Here is a 19527-nt window from a genome sequence, read left to right as displayed (position 1 = left end):
CCGTGTCAAAGGGCATGAAATTGATCTCCAAACTTGCATTTGAATGTCCATTAGCTGTTGGAAAATATCATAAAAGATGTATAGGTCCCATAAGGTGCGCATAAGGTGAGATTATTATTTTTTCCATTAAAAAGAAAAAGGTGAGATTAAGTTCTGTGGTTTTTCTTAAAATTACAAATATTTAAGCACATTTGCTCTCACATAGTTGCATGAAGGTGGCTTTCAACTGTAATGGTGTTTAAATATGTGCATATTAATGTTATTTTTCTGTGTTTGTAATTGGAGAATATCATACATAGGAACTTGCTCCATAAACAAGAGAAAATGAACTAGACTTTAATTGAAACATCAGTAAATTAACCATCCCAATTAGCAAAGTTAATTAACCATCCCAATTAGCAAACTCTAATCAAATTTGTAATATTTGTATCAAGTCCACAAGTCATGAACCAGAGAGCAGGGTGACTACAAAAGTTACTATCTAAAAGTTGAAATCAAATCCATGCAGACTTTAATTAGTAATTTTTTTTTTTCTTTTTTTCTGTTTGTTATGCCAGAAGCCAGAAGTTTCTGTGAGTTTTGGTATTGAGAAAATAACCAGCATTTTGTCCCTTTTTCTGAACACCAACACAAGTGCACTGGCTGTGCTCGATCAAGAATTCTGCTGTGTCTGTTGTTATTCTCCCTCTCATTGATCCTCCAGAACGCCTATGTCTGCCATACAAAACATCTCATTTCATTGTTCATAAATAATTAACCATTTCAAAAAATATTCCTTTAAAAAAAAATCTCTCATAGAATTGAGGTTAATTAGACCCATTCCTAGTCTATTTAGGATTTTGAAATTGGGATTTTACCCACATTGAGAATCTTTTTTGTAGTTGATTCTGTTCCTTAATATCATTTCCATAGCTCTTATAATTGCATTAGAAAATGGCACAAAAAATTGAATCATTGGATCAAATTATTCAAAAAAAAAAAAGAAAAAAAAGAAAAAAGAAACCTATAATTAACTAGCATCTTCTTATAACAAAGAAAATGGAAAACAGAAAACAGAAAACCCACCCTAATATTGCAGTCGAAAAACTCCGCCGCTGTCCAATGACCAAAACATCAACCGCATGGACCTTGGTGAGTGCAAGAATGGCAGCTGCTTTGTCTTTCCCTTCCATGATAACCTTCTCGACACGAACACGAATGTTAGGCTGAGCAGCTTTGCATGCAATTTTCATTTCTTCAAGAAAATCCACATCCTCCATGCTTCTTTCCAATGGTGATGCATTATTATTGTTATTAATGGAAGATGTGCTAGACATGCTTGGTCTTCGAAGAAACGTCGAAAACGTGCTGATCCATGAATTTGGATTCTCAATATGAAGAAGAATCAATTCATCATGTTGAACAACTGCATGGGAAAGTGCATATTGTAGTGCCCCTGCTGATTCCCTGTTTGGTTCGGCTACCACCATGACTTTGCGTGAGCCTGAAGTTATGTTCCTGCCTTCCATGGGTCCGATATAATGGCGATTGATGATGATGATGATGGTGATGATGATATCGACCACCACCGCCACTTTCCTCCTCCTCCTCTGGTATTGCCACCAGAAACACCAGAGAAGGATTTGGGATGGAAAGTGTGGGAAAGTGAGATATAATGAGAGGTGGTCATTTTGTTTTTGATAATTTTTAAGTATTTGTTTTGGATAAAAAGGACAACTATATTAACAGCTTGTTTGCTTTGTTTTTGTGATTCATAAAATTGTTATTATTTGGATTTATTACTATGTTTGGGAATTTTTATGTTGAAAAGAATCTTCCTTGAGACTCGGTCAAACTTTCCACCATAACTTAAAACAGCGAAAGAAGCTTCTTTTTCACTTTTGCTTTGAAGGTATATATTATCGCATGAGTTTTTAATGGATTTTAATAACCAAAAAAAATCCAGCTATATAATGAATCAAACCTAATAAGAGTTCTAGAAACCCAATGACATTTTTAGTAAATCTAGAAGCCTAATGACTTGGAAGTGAGATATATAACCAAACCTGTTGATTGTAAGAAATTCAATTTTAGGCCAAAATTTTCTTTCTAATGTTGCTTTTGTATATTTAATTATTTGCAACAAATGCTTAAATTATGAGGTGCTTAATTAATCTTAAATAATAAAAAGGATTTTGCTATATAAATATAAATTTCAACAAATTTTAGCATCATCATTTTGTTTTTTTTTTTTTTTTGTTTTTTTTTTCTTCATTGCTCTTTCCTCCTTGAATCTTCCTTTTGCTTTGTCGTTTCCCTTTTTTCCCTACACCAAGGATTACATTGTCCCCCAAATGAATGTCTGAACTCGAGTGCTTGAAATTTTGGCAGATAAATATAAATGTCAAAACAAGATAAGTTTAAAACTAATAGTAAATCCATTTAGATGGCGAAAATTAAAGAGAAATGAAATTCACAATAAACCCCATTATTTCATTCATTTATGGCAAACGATATTCATAACTTTCTGCGGAATAAGTTATCTGATTTTACAAAAGGTGCTCCAACTAACAAGTTAGACTTATGCTTCCACAAGAATGGGAAAAAATAATCATTATGCTTTCCAGCACCATGAGGTTTTAAAGTAATCGACTCCACTCTTTAACATATGGGACAGCTTTTCCATAGCCCTAAGTGAAGATAATGCATCATTTAGCTAGACCAAAAGAAAGATTGAATTTTTTTCATGAAACTTTGAAGAACTTTGGCCTGACCAGAAAATATGTGTACCCAAGCACATTCCAATGCCTCCGTGTGCAAGAGAATGAGGTTCTGTCTATCTACAGATTTTGTTTCTCCTGGCATTTAATTAGGAACTCTTGGCATTTAATTTCTCTAAAAGGATCTTGTTTAGAAGCCCTGGATTTGCTTTTCCTTTAGATGCTTTCATAACCTGCAAAAAGCCAATGTTTTATTATCATCCAACTCAAGCGTGAAGATCATTTAACAGTATGATCACAACAGAAGAGGGAAGGGAAAAGCTAAAGATGAGCTAAAAACTTTTACCTGGCCAGCAAAATAACCTTGCAGCTTTGTTTTGCCTCCGCGATATTGCTCCAGCTGCTTTGGATTGTCTAAGAGCACCTTGTCAACCATTTTCTCAATCTCAGCAGGATCTATTATCTGTCATATTCAAGACAATTTAAGTATTTATATGATGTGTCTCATGCCCCGTGAAAAAACTACCTTCCGCTTTCATTACCAATTAGAAATTTCCACATAGATTTGTCAACATAGGTATATTTCCCTTCTCTTTAGCTTGATAAATCAAATAGGATCCTCGAATATAAAGGCAGCAAGACACATTAGTTCTTTTATCCAGGCAAACTACATTCACCAGTAGACCATGTGTAACTTAATTACAGGGTTGAATGCACAAGTAACTCGTGATTAGGCATCTCACAGACAAATTTCGATAATATGGTAAGACTGGAAATTAAAAGTGCTAGACTATGCAAGACTATCAATTAGAATTTTTATCTCTATAATCAGTTTGAATAACTTGCCTGAACCAAATCCTTTTCTTCTATGATTCCCTTGACAGTTCCACCTTTGGCCAATAGCTCAAACAATATCTGCAAATCATTCAGGGATAAATTTAGAAATAAACAGAAACATAAACTGTCAAAAAGGACAAAATTATCTGCCACAGGAAAAAAAAATATTTTAAGTGCTTTCTTTCTTCCTATCTGTAAATGAATTAAGACAGTAGTACACCCCAGAAAGACATTTTTCAGACACAAAACCCATCAACAAATGTCTGAGTGGCCCATCTACGTAGCACTGGCATCAAATTACTTGGGTAGTGTTACTATTTTGATAAATCCCCAGTGCTTATAATGCACGAATATATATAGAAAGAAACTTTTTATAATGATAAATTGTTGAAGAGGAGAGCTAGCTTTTTAAGTCCTTAGGGTCAAATGAGAAACAAAAAGACAGAGAAGATTTGGGAAAAGTTATAGACTAGTGAACCAATCACATCCAAACACTATAGATACAATATTCAATTCAATGAAACAACTGAGAATATGAAGGTAGCATACTGAATATGTAATAAGCATTTAACAAGTAAATGTCTACCTCTTTTCCAATTTTCCCACTAATAGTACCAGCTTTTATTGAAGCTATCAACTCAGCCAACTCCTGAGGTGTCAGCTTAATCTCATCAATAGTCAACTTTTCATTTTTCATATAGGCAGCAATATCACCCATAATCCAGTTGGCAGCCAATTTCACATCTGCTCCCTTTGCAATGGTAGCATCAAAATACTTCGCAACCTAAACATTCATTTATCAACAGCCAATTTCAGACCATTTAGTCTAACATGCTACTGAAACATTATAATGCAGTTATTATTTGAATATCAAGGTATATGCTTGGATGTCTCTTTGGAGTGAGATTTAAGTAAATGCCTGAAAGCACAACATTAGAGGATCGATATTCATGAAACAAGTCAACACTGGAACAGATGTCATGAGATTCCAATAGGCTTAAAATGTACAGCTAAGGTTCCTTTATATCTTTGCTATCTGCTCATAATCATTCAGTTAAATGCATTTGGATTATAAAAGGACCGCGGATGCATAATGCTGTATTGAGGATTAACATTTATCTTTAGGGCTCAAACCATAACTTAGCTTTTTAATATTTTGTTAACTACTGTTATGAATCTCATCATACCAAATATGAATCCAGAAACCAGTTTTCTCTTTTTCTAGGTTTAACTTACAAATTCTCGAACATGATACTTACTGGAGTCCTAAATGCCAATAAAATTAGGATGTTAATATAGAGTACTTACATTAATGTCATTCGCAAGGAAAAGAACATCCTGCATGCTTAGACCCATTTTCTCGTACCTCCGGCGCTTTATTTCTGGAAGTTCAGGCAGTGAATTATGAATATCCTTAACATATTCATCAGTGAGGATAACTCCTGGAAGGTCTGGCTCTGGGAAATATCGGTAATCAGCTAGTCCTTCCTTTTTCCTCATTGTAACTGTTTTCTGAGAAACACATCCAATGGTTAATGGATTATTTCACAGAAATAAAGAGACCATATGTAATATATATCTTGAAATCATTAAAGTAGCAGGCAGTAGCAACCACCTGAGCACCTTCTTCCCATAGACGAGTTTCCTGTACAATTTGATCACCTTGGCCTTGACTATGAAGTTGCACCTGCCTTGATATTTCAAAATCAATCGCCCTGCTCACCGAAGAAAATGAGTTCAAATTTTTTATCTCAACCTGCAAATGACACAGTGGGTCAGCCTGTATAATAATAATAAAAATAATAATAATAACAATAATAACCCTCATTGTGAAGTTCCTACAAAAGTTTGCACCAAAATTTTTAGGTACATTAAAAGCACAAATTCTTCCCTTCTTTTACTGACACGTTAGCCTCAGTCTGTCCCTATGACTGAGATCTCAACTGTACTATATTATACCTGTGGCAAAATGTTACTGCAAATTACCTAGGATAACAAACTTAACATGAACAGCATAAAATATCTCCAGCACAAGCTTCAGCAAAAATCTGATGACTTCCAATTAAACAGAACATTTCCTAAATCATATTTCTAGCTTCTTCTTTTTCAATTTTTTAGGTATGTAACTCCTAAATTTTAATTTAGAGAGAGAGAGAGAGAGAGAGAGAGAGAGACCTTTGTCCCAAACTGTGATTGACCAATTGGTCGAATTGAGATATTCACATCACAGCGAAGTGAACCCTCTTGCATATTGCCATTACCAACTCCCAAATACCTAACTAACCGTTGTAATTCTGCAGCATATTCTGCAGCCTCAATCCCATTTCTCATATCAGGTTCAGAAACAATTTCAAGCAAGGGCACCCCTGCTCTATTTAAATCAACCTGCAGGTAAAAACAAACTATGTCAAGAAGTAGACAGAATAAAACACCAATAAGTATTCTCATCCAAATCACAACGATAAGGAATAAAGATGCGTCATTTTTACAATTAGGCTCTGTCTTTGTTTCATGAAAATTTCTTGCTTATTGGACATAGTTTCTTCAAAAATGCTTAGTTTACTGTTTGAACAAAGAGAATTATTGACAATGTTTGATTGTTGAAATTGGTGAACGATGCAAAAAATGTCTTCTGCCTTGTTAAGGCAGAAGCGGTTTTTCACCCTCCAGAAAAAAAAACAAATGAATATGGTAGAGAAAACAATAAGCATAAAAGTTCTAGAGCAAAACAAATTAAGAAAAGTAGTTTCCTGTGAGTAGCTTCCACTATCCGAATGAAGCAGCTTCCCTGCATCCTCTTCCATGTGAACCCTTGTAATGCCAAACCTCCTATGCCCACCACCAAACTCCACAGGAAGATCCAAGTCAATGAAGCCTCCAGTTGCAATTGGAATATCAAACTGAGATATTTGGTAGCCCTTAGGGAGGTCTGGGTAAAAGTACTGTTTCCTATCAAATTTAGAGTTTAAAGACAATTTACAATTGAGTGCAAGGCCCACTTTGATGGCACTATCGATGACCTTTGAGTTCAAAACTGGCAAAGCACCAGGCAGACCCATGCAAACGGGGCAGACACTGGTGTTTGGTGGAGATCCATAATTATACGGACAGTTGCAGAAAGCTTTGGTGAGAGTGGAGAGCTGTACATGAGTTTCTATGCCGATAATTGCTTCATAATCCTTTAAGATTTTATCAAGTGTTTTGATAGCAGGGTGTGATGAAACTTTGACATTGGACGTTTGCTTTTCTTGTGTGGCTGTCTGGGAATGTTTACCTTTTATTGTGCAATAGAAAATCCCATTCTTTCTTCTGAATAACGTAGTTGGATGGAGACAAAAAGGGAAAGATTGCAAGCTTCTAAAAACCGTGGAGGCCATCTTAGTCGCTAATTGATTCAAGAGTACGTCAAACTTTAAGAGGGCCAAATCTACAAAACATTAATAAACCATAAGGCAGGTAGAAAAGGGATTGGGAACTAAATTGATGATTACTTCATTCCATTTTGATAAAACACTCTACTGCTGACAGCATGTTCTAACACAAATTAATCTAAACATTAACATTCAGATTACAGCAAAAACAATTTAACTTTTTTTTATGGGTTATTATGTATCTCACACCAAGAGATATATATAAGTTCAGCAAAATCTGCATTGTTTCACTGCAGAACCATACCTCAAAATCATCTCCAAATGAAATCAAACAGACTTAAAATCCATACAAAAACAAACCCATTACAATATCGATCTTCCAACTGTTTTCAGTGCCAACTGCTAAAATTCGTAACCCAAATAAACAGACTTTAAAATCCATAAACCCAATCAAACAGAGTTAACATCTCCTCTACTTTTTTCAGTGGCAATTGTTTAAGTTGGAACTAAAGATAGTTAAACCCATTTAACACAAGCAGATGGTGAACGTATACAAGGCCAATACAGCAACCTTCATTGGAAAAAAAAAAAAAAAAAAAAAAAAAAAAAAAAAAAAAAAAAGGCAAAATGATTGCCTACTGAAGCAAAGGAATAAACTTTTTGACATGTAAAACACAAAGAAAGAAACTTCACACAAATGTTTTACAGAGAAAGCATTGATATGTATTCTACAGTTTAAAAAAAAAAAAAAAAAAAAAGAATACAAAAGTGTGGATAAAAAAGAGAATGAATGGAGCTCTTGTCACCTGCTCAAATGGTTGAAAGAGAAAGACCCATGAAGAGGCTTTCTAAAAGCCTACTAATAATGGCTTCAATTGGCCAGGAGGAACATTATCCCAGATAAACTGAACTTGGCTCCAATGTCTTCGCCCATCTTGCACCTCTTCTAACTCGTAGTCGATGAAATAAAAGTAAACTCATTTTAAAATGTTTACTTTTTAAAATGAAATACTAAATTCTGCATCATAGAGTGGTGGGCGTGCCGGAGTGGTTATCGGGCATGACTAGAAATCATGTGGGCTCTGCCCGCGCAGGTTCGAATCCTGCCGCTCACGTTTTTATTTCTTCTTTTTTTTTTTTTTTTTTTGAAAATGCAAAATTGTAAATTATGGAAGAACATATGGTAAAATTGTAATTAACTTTTTTTACTGTTATTTTTTTTTTTTCCACCCATCATAATCATAACATTAAATGAATGCAATTGTTAGGCAAAAATCCATTGTTACATTTTCCAATTCCATTAATATTAGTCAATAATTTTTTACAAACCAAAATTATTAAATCTATTTAAAGGTACACATTATGTAAAACAAAGCAGTATTCACCAAAACTAAAGCATGTTAAAAGCTTAAGTCCAATCCAAGTTTCAATATGTTCAATGAAAAACCAGTAGACAAACAAAATAATTATGAAAACTAAGAGTTTTTTTTTTTTTTTTTGGGGGGTTCTGATTATTGACCAGAAAGAATAAAAATAAAAAATAGAGAATCTATAATTCTATACATGGTAGGCTGGTACTTTTATTTTGTCAAAACATAGTTGACTTAATAGTTGGCTAGTAATATGGTGGGGTCCACCGTCCATGGGTGACAAGTTTCGGAATCATGGTTTGGTCGCGCCGGTAATGGTGGTGGATTGGCGCACTTTGGTCTTCTTCATTCTTGGGCTCTCTTTCTTCTTTATGTCTCTTGGTGGTGGGTTTGAAAGAATTTCTTTCACTTGAAATCTTTACCAAAAAAGAAAATGGAGGGATATCAACAAGCATGGAGGCCAAGGTTGTCCTTCAAGAACGCCACCATATTGGTCTGTTTGATGAACCTCATCACTGTCCTTCTCTTGCTTCAGGGTTTTCTTTCTTCTTCTTCTTCTTCTTCTTCCCGCTCCAAATTTTCATCCTCTGAGTTCAATTCAGGCTCGTTTCTCTCTCTCTCTCTCTCTCTCTCTCTCTCTGCTGATAGATTCTCTCAATTTGAACGTTGATTTGGGCTTTTTGGGTTTTTCTGAATATTTGCAATTTTTTGGTGCTGAACCATGTTTTAGATTTCTCCTTTTTTTCTAATCTTATGGCTAATTTTATTGAGAAAGAATTGTGGGTTTTTTTTATTGGATGTTTACCGATTTGCTTTTAAGCTGCGATTTTGAGTTTCATGTGGAAATGAGTTTTATTTCCATTGGTTTGAATTGAAAAATATTGGTTTCCATTGTCGTTGGATCATATGGTCCTAATTATAGCTTTTTATCTTGTGGCAAATGGTGAATCTCTGTCTTTAATAGTGTAATAAGAAGGTTTAGAATATGACTTTAACTATCATTTATGGTTGAGAGCTCTGGAAGTGAGGGAAACTTGTTACTTCGGTTCATTAGATTTATAGTCGTTGGCATAATTGTTTTTCATATTACTTAATTTGAATCAACATACGTCAAGAATTTCATAACTATAACAAACAAATTGAAATAGCATTTTCTAACTGCTATTCCAAGTTTGTCACTCATGAATGTGATTTCATCAATAGAATTTGCAAAAACGTGGATTGTTTTTCTCAAACATTTATCGTAGCAAAGACACTAACAGGTTAATGGTGATTTCGGTCTTTTTGAAAGTCCATACAATCAAGTTGTGATCTCCAACAAGTGAATTGCTGAATTGGGAAGAGGGCTTCTTGAGGATGTGGAGTCGTACGCTTTTTATAAAATAGACATGGCTTCCCTGATAGGGAAATCAGCACCAAGTTCCTGACTTGGGATTGAACTTCCCCTCAGGGTTATCTACCCATTCTAGTCCTTAGGGTCTGTTCCTGAAGATTGATGTAGAAGAAAAACCCATGGTTAAAACCTTAAATACATGACTACAACACTATGAGTATGTTGACTGAGGAAGGTACTGGAAATGGTAACTTGCATAAGAATTATATGGCCTGCTACCAGGAAAGATGATTGTTATGCCCAAATATGCGGATCAGGATTCAGGCTCATCATCCAATGGATGTAGAATTTGTAATTGGCATCTTATTCGTGTAGGTTCCATAGGGTTTCCTCATTTCTACTTAACAATGTGCAGATGTGCAGAAATTAGTTTCTCTGCTAGCGAAGCTCTTTGTGATTCTTCTTCCATCTTACAAAATGATGATCTGAATATACTTATTTAATTTGGCACTATAATCAACTTTAATTTATTTATCATCCAGTATGACTTTCAAAATTAAGCTGTTCTTCATCTGGTATACCGTATACTACTCATTTTCATTACAGTCTATATTTGATTTTGTTGTGCTCCATAATCCTTTATCTTTATCTGCATCTCACTCTCTGAGCATTGGACTTGCTAACTAGGATACAGTAAAATTTCAAACTGCAGTTCAATTAAGGTACATCAGGGAATCTGAAGAGATCCGTCTTGCTATGCAACCCTTGGAACTGATAAAAAGGGTATGACATCATCATGAAAATTTGTGCTCTTTAAATTGTGGTTAAATTCTGGCTTGTTCAATGCTAATGAAGTGCTTCATATGAAAGCATGGTGCATCTATTTGTATTGTATTTCATGTTCCTTCTTGTAAAATTAGTGGTTTAACATGTGAAAGATGATGATTTTAATGCATTTTGTGCTGATGCTAATTTTTTCATGCTTTTCTAGGTGAAGGAAATTCAGAAAGAAGCATACGCAGAACCAGAAAGAGTCCAAGAGAAAGATGTAAAGCAGACCGCTGCTGCTGGTCTTTCAAAAAGGCTAAAGGATTTGCGCTCCCTTAATGATGCTGCAAGTTTGAAAGGTATCTCTCAGTGACCTTCACCCACCACCTGTCCTTGTGTCTTTTGAGTGTTTACCACAATAAGGATACTATAAAAGCGCAGTTTAAATCTTCTGGCATTCTGCATTAAATCTTCTGGCATTCTGCATTATTCATACCGTCAGTTATGTTTCACTTTATGTGCTTTGGAAGGCATGTAATAATGTCCTATTTCTCGTAGTAAGTTAAATTTTAATGCTTGTTACTGCTTTATTTATGAATCTGTATTATGGTTTTGGATTGGTTGTTACATTTCCATGCTTTGGCTATGATTGGTTGTTACATTTCCACTTTGTGTAACAAGTTATAGTTTTTTTATTACCTTTAATGAGTTTAAATAAACATCTTTACGTTTGTCTTTGATTGGCATGCAATATCGCACATTCCACTATTCATTATAGCATATGAAATTTCCACTGAGCTTGGTGCACTTTACCATTTACCCTTTTCTTGTATGCATTTATCCTAATCCGTGTTAATGAATATTCTGCAATCTGTTATTCTTTTCATTAAAAGAAACACAATAGTTTACCTCTCTCCTCTCTCCTCTCTCCCTGTTCAATATCATTTATATGTTTGAATTGTTTTCAGCTCTGGAGGAGTGGCGGAAACGGAAGATGGAACGAGATAGACTGCGGCAACTTGAGAAAAATGGTACCGCCATATCTCAATCTTGAAAGGATTATCACAACCAGCTTACTGATTATGCTGGTACTTTGATATTGGGTGATTTGGCAATTCTTGTTGACAACAAAATATCAAGTTGTATGGAATTGTTATACGTGTATATATAAATATATCACAAAAAAATTTCCATAAACACAGTTTCTTGTAACCCCTGAAACATTTTCTTTTTCTAATTAAAGGGCGGACTTCAATCATCCCTGCTTGTATGGGTTTTCCCTCCCCGACCTACCTGGATTAGCTTGCCATCAGATTGTTATTTGTTATACCATATTGCATTTAACGTTGTTATTTCAACTATTACTTTGCAATGAATCCAAAAATTATGAGGCCGTTTTGAAGTGCCATGGGTGACGCATTAGGGGATTTCATGTAGCAACCAACATGATTCAGAAAACAAAACAGCTGCCGCTGCTGTGAGCATTTCAATTTCTTCATCAATAAATCATTTCAAAATCTGTCACGTCGCTTTGTGATAGTCAGAGTTTATACATTTCTATTCACCAAAAATGAGAGTTTCTACATTTCTTTGTTAAAACAATACCAACCAAAAAACAAAAAACAAAACAAATCAACTGAATTCTGCCAATTTTATCGTTTTTCCGATTAGTGTTCCATCACAAAAGGATTCACTTCAAGAGGATACCTTTAAGCAACTATAAGCACTCTGTTATGGGGGTGCATTGGTGTATTCGGCAAAGATGAAGAGCCTTGCTTCTTGATTACCTGAAATCCTGAATAATCATCATCCACATTGAAAAAATTATGACAAAGAAAGGAACAAAAGAAATTATCTTTATCCAAACAGGCGTGGATATAGTAACTGATACAACAGTTCCTGTACAAGCTTCTCCAGATTTTCGAATTCATATGTACAAGCTACAGCTAGGCTAGAAGTACAAGAAGTTCATACAGTTAATTCTTACATGCTTAGAAAGGCTCATGAAGACCAGTCTCCTTGGAATTGGATGTTCATATGCAGTCTCCTGACAGTCCATAAACAGTTTATACCATCTAAAATTGTCAGAGAAATGCATCAAAACGAACCCTATGAACACATTCTTAGTCAAAGTCATTCCTTTTCCATTTTTCTTCTTCACTGCTTGGGCAGTCCTTTGAGCCAATAAGATAGATATAACCTCTGACTGTACGCAAGGCGATAATTTTGATAGAAGAGTTCACATTTCAAGGTGTAATATGTTTCCAACAAAAAGTAGACTAGAGCAAAAACTCCGGAAAGCCCGGTCAAAACTCTTCATACATATAGTTTGATCTCAATCTGCAAAAGATAAATAAGAACAAATGATCACGGGGTTTTCTTATCCAATTAAAAGCAAAATTAACACCACAAGAATTATTCAAAATTTCTGTAATTGTGGTATGTCATGAGAAAAAGCTTCACATATTTTTCCGGATATGCTCACGTTGATGTGATAAAACAGAACAGGAAAGCAAACTTCTAAAGTTTATGTAAGGCTGGAACCAAGCTGCTGAATTAGTTTAACTAACCCATGCATCTCTTCCTATTCCAAAACAGAAAAAATATCTCCCCATGAATGCTAAAATTTCTGAATGCTCCGACTTGCAATAGATGCATCCACCTTGACACTGTACTAGAAAAAATAATTATGAATAATTATGCAGCTGAACATGTTGTCTGTGCATGCATGCTAAAATACTAAAGCAAGTTGCTCATAACACCAATATAAAAAAAGCAAATCCATCAAGCACTTTCAGCAGAGAGGTCAACAAGAACAGATATAAGGCCCTGTTTAGGACAGTAAAAGCTTCTGCTTCTGCGGAAAAGCTTCCTAAGAAGCTACTCTTCACTGGCTATGGTTAGAAGCTCTTTTGAAGGCCTAAACACTTCCCAAAAACTGCCCAAACACTTCCAGAAAATGCTTTCGAGCCTTAAAAGCCAGAAGCAGCTTCTTAGAAGCTATGCCAAACAGGACCTAAAGACATCTTTGCAAAGCATAACAAGAAAATTCTCACAGTGAAAACTGTCAATATAAAATTCTCCAGCAATAGTAACTCCTTCACAGATGGCAGCAGCTGTGTGTCACCTAGGAACTTCAGACAAAACCAATTTTAAGTTTATAGTGCTTCATACACTGTCTATAATATCAGATTACCTCCCAAGCTATAGGCCAATTAAGAAAACCAAAAAGTGATCCCCCAGTAAAAATACTATAAAGAATAAAAAGGATAAACACAAAAAATACATCAATAATATATGTAGCACTAGCATCACCAACAACAGAACACTCACTTTTGATCAAACATCTGAACAAATGTCGCAAACTGGGTTCACCCTAAAGGAAAGACGATAGTATCAAGTTAAGAGCTAAGCTTAAAGCGACATTTATACTTGATCATGAACATAGAACCAACAATTAAATCCATATTAATGTTGCAGATAAAAGTAATTAAATCTGCATAAATGTTGCATATATGTCTATGCCATTTCCACAAAGGAACACTCACAATGTAAGGCAATCAACCTTGGAAAACAACATCTATCTTGAAATCAACTTGTATACTTCCTCAACCTACTAAAGTATTGAATTAATACCTACTTTCCAAAGCAAGGCATAGAGCTGTGCACTGAATGAATGAATTTACTGTAAGTCCAAAATATTAGAACATAGTTGCTTAATGGAAATGGAGATATGCTTTCTGAGTGTCATGTGAGTCGAACTTCCTTGGATTTATTTTCCCAAAAGGGAAAATAAAAAGAAAATAAATAAATAATTCAGCCAATTAAATGAGTTGGATGTTTGAATAAGCAAATAAACTCAAAGATCGGCATTCTTAATGGCCTGCCAAATAAACATGCTACATTTAAAGCTGTGACGTCTGACTAGAAACATGCCCTAAATACCAGATAGGTGATATAACTCTGGATACTATTATCTAAATCACTGCACGTGGTCGACTATTCAAATACATCCCGTCAATATGGAGACAGAGAGGAAACAGACGAGAAGATTATGTTCCCTCACCCTTTCGTTTATTTCTTTCTGTTCCTCTCCATTACTCTGACGTGAGCCCTCCTTTTTGACTTCCTTATAATCTTCTTTGTTCCAATTCCCATGGAAGAATATAAGAAGGCTCACATATAGTTGTCAAAATGTGTACATAAAATATATCATTTTGTGAAAAAGCATATTGTGGATCATAACGTATCACGTACAGTATGATATGCTTTTTTAACTGTAATATGCTACATATATACACATATCTGTTGTGTGTCTGTGTGTCTGTGTGTCTGTGTGTCTGTGTGTATTTGTCATCTATATTTGTAGGTGTTTATTGTATTCCCAAAAAAATCGTTTTGCCAGTTCTTTTATGATATACATCTTAAAAATTGACTTACGCCTTACCCTGATGTTACTCTACCACTGAGTTAAAAAGGGTCCATTTACTTCAATTCCTAAATAAGCCACTAGATACTATGAGTTTAATGTACATACTTATTATATTTTATATACTTACCACTAGATACTATGAGTTTAATGTACATACTTATTATATTTTATATACTTCTATAGACATATCGTATACATTTATACATTATAGTCTAGATAAAAGCATCAATCATTAAGATAAACTAGGAACATTATTTCTAGATTGCAAAAGTCCAAAAAACTTCCTAAACAACTAAATGTTCATTTTTCAGTCATTAATTTCATCTTTAATGGCATCATAATATTCATCCTTCAATGCCAAGAAACTTTCGCTACCTAATTTTTACAAAACAATATAATCAGTCTGCTTTACACAAAAGACATTGTTTGGATAAAATTAAATCACAACTTATTGTCACAAAAAATATCATTTATTGAACGATATGTTCCAATTTTCGGTACACAAAAGATACAAATCATTTTCAGTCTGTAACAATGCAGTATTGTATTGTGTATCATCTGAAACTAACAACTATCTGCTCACAAAATATGGCTGTTGAAGCTTTGTGGGTGGGCATTAATAGGCTCCCAGTGCAAGGCAACTATAACCATCATCAATTTTTCCTTGCCAAAATTTTCCCCTTTCCCTTTTTACAGTCTGCAGTATCATTTAAGACATTGGGAAAGGTAGAACTGTTGGGTGAGCCAAATCTATAGAATGTATTTTGGAGTTTCAAACAGGAGACTTGCCGCATAGATTCAATTGGCCCATCTTCAAACACAATGAACAAGGAAGAACAGTGAGTGACGTAGTGAACATAATATTTTGCTTTATCTCCTAATTGGTTATCCTTTGCAAGAAGAATGGAGAATCTCCAAGTTTGTTTTTGGAGAGTGACACAGTGCTTGGGCAGTGGAGTAGATTGTTTTTCTTCACAGAGGTAGAATGGGATGTACCTCAATCAGGCTTCCAAATTTTTATCTTCATTTTGGATGTCTAGGAAGGAAAAAAAAGGTGCAAAATACCATAGAAGATGGTAGTGCCTAATAGTGAGAAACAAGGACTGAAAGAAATGCTGGAATTTTTAGAAGATATAGAAAGCGTATTAGCTTCTCGGTGGGCACCGTTTTCGCCCATATTTGTGGGGTATTCTTGAGATTATTCTGAGGGAGGGAAAGTTGCTGTCTAAGGATTAGGATGCTTCTATTAAGCATGTTTTTTTTTTTTTTTTTTTTTTTAATGCTTTTGTGCTTGTGTGTTAAGTTGAACAGCTAGTCCACTTTTGCTGCCTGGTAAACTTTTAAATGGAATTTTCTTTCTTATCAAAAGAGAGAAAATTTGGAGGCCCATTGAGATCAAGAGAGAGAACAGCCGAAGTTTAGAAAGATCACATCGACACAGCTTCAAACAGAAACAAAATGGCGAATACACAGAGCAACATCAAGATGCAAAAAAGAGACAGAAGAAAGAGACTCGCATCTAAGACTACTAAAAGGAAAACCAGCTCATTGCTCAGAGTTGATGTTATCTACTGGCTATGGAAACATCAAGAACTGAAATAACATCCGTATGTCCGGATTAGAGAATTTATAGTAAGTGTGTAAATTTGGCATATCGGTATCATATAAAACTTGTTTCCATGGTTCTGCTGCCTCATCATCTCATACAGTACAACTCAAGTAAATGACCTCAAAAAACAGAACAACTCGGTGCCCTGACAGTATTTAGATTGAAAACCAATCAAAGGATTATGCTAGAGGAAGTACAAATGACAGGCAAACATAAATAGAATAAACTTCGGAAATCAACCTAAGTTGCGGACAAAATTCTCAACAGAAACACACAAAAATTGGTGTCAAAATTTTAATGGTATTAGTATACCAATTTGGAAAATAATAAGACAATATCTAATAAAAATAATAAAATTATTCCAGAGATAGAAAGTTGAGTTTACCCGAGTGCATCATCTCTCCATAATTCTGCACCAATCAAAAATGCATCACGCCTTCAAAATTCTTCAGTTACAGATAGAAAGTTTAGCTGTCCATTCATCAGCCACCCCATAGTCAAGGCTAAGCTCCCTCAGAGGAGGGATATTCTCCATTGCAAACAGCATAAGGTGAGGGAACATCAAATTGTTGTGATCATATAACACATACTGCACCATAACATTAGGAGCTGAGCTGTGGCTAATATAACAGGCAACATTCCTCATCTTTGATACATCTATTGCAAAATCCAATGGAGGAATTGAGGGATAGGAGGGACGAACATAATCAGAGTATATTTGAGATAAATCCCCCCATTCTGCCCATCTATCAGAAAACCTATGTGGATAGATCAAGTTATCACCATTCATCGAAACAATTTGAGCTTGCTCCCTTGTGAGAACAACCCCAGTATACTCACATATAAAGGCACCAGCATGTATCAAGTCAAAGGACCTAACTCCCCAACCTGTTTCCCTGGACCTAAACACTTCCAGTCTATTCCTCGACCCTTTCTGTGACACACGATTCCGGCATTGCGGTGGACATCGGCAGAAGGGTCCGCATTCGAAAACTATAGGCTTCCCTCTCAAAAGCATCGCATTATGATCATAAGCAAACTGCCCTCCATTTTTCAAAGCACAAAAGCAATCATCAGAACAAGTTGAAGTGCAGTCACAACCTGTCCCATTCACCGACTGATGATAAGCAAACGGTGGGAAGACAGTGCTAACAAGATAGTCATAATACATAGGTTCCTTATCAGAATCGATGTCATTGAAAATCATAACAGGCATATTCTCCTTCTTCATCGAAATATCTAGACTAAGATAACCTCTTGGCCTCACCGACAATGGAGATGTCCTAAGGGTCTCAGCAAACCTAAGAATGGAGCTACCCATTTCACCTTGTCCCTCAATTCTCGAAAGCTTATACTTATAAACCCCAAAACCAGACTTTCCCACATCAAACCAACAATCAAGAATTCTATATAAACCATCATAAACATAAACTTTACTTGTAATACTTCCCTGGTATTTGATCCCTCTGATGACCCTCACTTCAATCCCATAATGCATACTCCTTTCAAGTGCAAGATTTCCACCTTCCAATTTCTGATGAACACATTGCCTAGAAAATTTGTCCTGCCCTCCATGACCTGTATAAATTATCACATCCCCAGCATCTTCATCGTCCTCATACCCACCAGAGACAATGACACTGGTTGCAATTGGCTCTCCATTGGAGCTCTGGCTCGCAGGAACATAGTCTATACCAGCTTGTGCCTGACCATGCAATCCCACAACGCACAATTCCATACGGAAGAAGAACAAATCGCCAATATAAACACCAGGAATGGAACCCACAATCCTCTTATCACGGTTAAGCCAAAGCCCACGGTCCCTCATTATCGATGAAGCTCTCAAATCGCCTCGCATTCGCTTCCCAAAACCAGGACCATGCGTTTTCTCGTCCTGGAGCACCATGAAAATCCTCAGGGAATCGTATATCATCCTCGTCCTCCTCACCACGTCTCGGAAACACCTTTGGTCCGCCACTGTGAGATCGCTGACCCGGACAAGCTCCGAGGAGCGAGGCTGGATCCTTCTCTTCGGAACCACCATTGTTGTAGACACCCCCTGGTTGCTGTTGTTGTTGTTGTCGTTGTTGTTGTTGTTGTTGTTGTTGTTGTTGTTGTCATTGTTGTTGTTGTTGTTGTTGTTGCTGCTTATGTTGCTGTTCTCCTCCGGAACAGGTACGATTGCTCGCGTATCCGGGTCCACAACTTCGACATCTTGGCCGCCATAGCCCTGAAACCTCTTGGCGAAAGCGGACCTGAAAAGCTCCGAAATCCGGTAGAATTCGGAATAGACATTGTCTTGGTCGGAGGAAATGGCGGAGGAGGCTTGGGAGGTGTCAGGGGTGGTACGGCTCTCCTTCTCCGAGTAAACAGTGAACTGGGTATTCGTCAAAGCGCTCGGTGAAGGAGTTGGGAACAATGTTTGGGGTTCTTGGTGGGTTTGGTGGGTCGCGTAGAATTCGTCCAAAAGCTCAGTCTTTGGTTCGATTTTGGGGATTTTCAAGGTTATGGTTTGTGGGGTTGAAGTGGTGGTGGTAGTGGTGGTATTGGTAGTGGTAGTGGTAGTGGCGGCCATAGATGATTCAGGAAGGAGATTAAGATCCTGAAATGGGACCAGAGAACCCATTTCACAATTTTTTCTTTTTACCCAAAAAGAAGCTTGATTCTTAGAGAAAAAACCATACAGCAGTAAGATTGGGTTAAAGAGTGTATCCTAGGATTTTGCAAAGAGATAAGAGGTTTGAAGGTGCTTTCATGGTGGATTTTTGTAGAACAATTGGAAGAGAGAGGAGGGAAGAGAGAGAGAGAGAGTAAGCAACAGAGCTGAGTTTTTTTTTTTTTTGGCTGCCTTTTGTTTGTTTTGTCAGAAAATCTGAAAGGACGAAAGTAAGAAATTGTATGTCTTTTGACGGTATTGTCCCTGAAATGCTGAGGTTTAGATCATTTACAGTTATCTTAGGACAATAATACCCTTATTCCAAACACGCGGAACTATGCTGACGTGTGAGGTAATATATTATTTGGTAAACTGGAATGTATAAACTATAAGGTATTTTACCACCTCATTAATAAATAAAGTTTTTTTGTTTTTTTTTTGTGAGTAAAAGT

The 19527-nt window shown here is 35.9% G+C and overlaps 4 protein-coding genes and 1 non-coding gene across 8 annotated transcripts; 2 read left to right on the top strand and 3 right to left on the bottom strand.

Annotated features, from left to right (window-relative positions):
* Positions 1-266: 266 nt before the first annotated feature.
* On the bottom strand, positions 267-1680 carry LOC107422750 (uncharacterized). Its single transcript, XM_016032258.4, has 2 exons — positions 1066-1680; positions 267-714 (listed from the first exon to the last, which is right to left on the bottom strand). The coding sequence occupies exons 1-2, from the start codon at positions 1506-1508 to the stop codon at positions 549-551; spliced, it is 609 nt and encodes a 202-aa protein (XP_015887744.1). The 5' UTR covers positions 1509-1680; the 3' UTR covers positions 267-548.
* Positions 1681-2451: 771 nt separating this feature from the next.
* On the bottom strand, positions 2452-7873 carry LOC107422749 (glutamyl-tRNA(Gln) amidotransferase subunit B, chloroplastic/mitochondrial). The gene is made up of 9 exons (XM_060815878.1): positions 7714-7873; positions 6290-6963; positions 5712-5924; positions 5152-5292; positions 4845-5048; positions 4123-4320; positions 3546-3614; positions 3046-3162; positions 2452-2932 (listed from the first exon to the last, which is right to left on the bottom strand). The coding sequence occupies exons 2-9, from the start codon at positions 6911-6913 to the stop codon at positions 2849-2851; spliced, it is 1650 nt and encodes a 549-aa protein (XP_060671861.1). The 5' UTR covers positions 6914-6963; positions 7714-7873; the 3' UTR covers positions 2452-2848.
* A 67-nt stretch (positions 7874-7940) lies between these two features.
* On the top strand, positions 7941-8022 carry TRNAS-AGA (transfer RNA serine (anticodon AGA)). Its single transcript has one exon. It is a non-coding gene; the product is annotated as a tRNA-Ser (tRNA).
* A 469-nt stretch (positions 8023-8491) lies between these two features.
* LOC107422748 (uncharacterized) lies at positions 8492-11636 on the top strand. The gene is made up of 4 exons (XM_016032255.4): positions 8492-8879; positions 10323-10393; positions 10602-10737; positions 11347-11636. The coding sequence occupies exons 1-4, from the start codon at positions 8711-8713 to the stop codon at positions 11430-11432; spliced, it is 462 nt and encodes a 153-aa protein (XP_015887741.1). The 5' UTR covers positions 8492-8710; the 3' UTR covers positions 11433-11636.
* A 191-nt stretch (positions 11637-11827) lies between these two features.
* Positions 11828-19277, bottom strand: LOC107422747 (histone-lysine N-methyltransferase family member SUVH9). Of its 4 annotated transcripts, none has more exons than XM_016032254.4 (3): positions 16805-19277; positions 12366-12718; positions 11828-12173 (listed from the first exon to the last, which is right to left on the bottom strand). In XM_016032254.4, exon 1 carries the CDS (start codon positions 19043-19045, stop codon positions 16868-16870), a length of 2178 nt encoding a protein of 725 aa, XP_015887740.1. In that variant the 5' UTR covers positions 19046-19277; the 3' UTR covers positions 11828-12173; positions 12366-12718; positions 16805-16867. The 4 variants fall into 4 exon arrangements, with proteins under 4 accessions (XP_015887740.1, XP_015887739.1, XP_024931343.1 ...); XM_016032253.4 differs by having other exon boundaries at positions 11828-12165; XM_025075575.2 differs by lacking the exon at positions 11828-12173 and adding an exon at positions 12949-13047 and having other exon boundaries at positions 12218-12718.
* Between the last annotated feature and the right edge of the window lie 250 nt (positions 19278-19527).

This window comes from Ziziphus jujuba, chromosome 3 (genome assembly GCF_031755915.1).
Source record: "Ziziphus jujuba cultivar Dongzao chromosome 3, ASM3175591v1".
Taxonomy (NCBI): domain Eukaryota; kingdom Viridiplantae; phylum Streptophyta; class Magnoliopsida; order Rosales; family Rhamnaceae; genus Ziziphus; species Ziziphus jujuba.
This window is presented reverse-complemented; position numbering and strand designations above follow the sequence as displayed.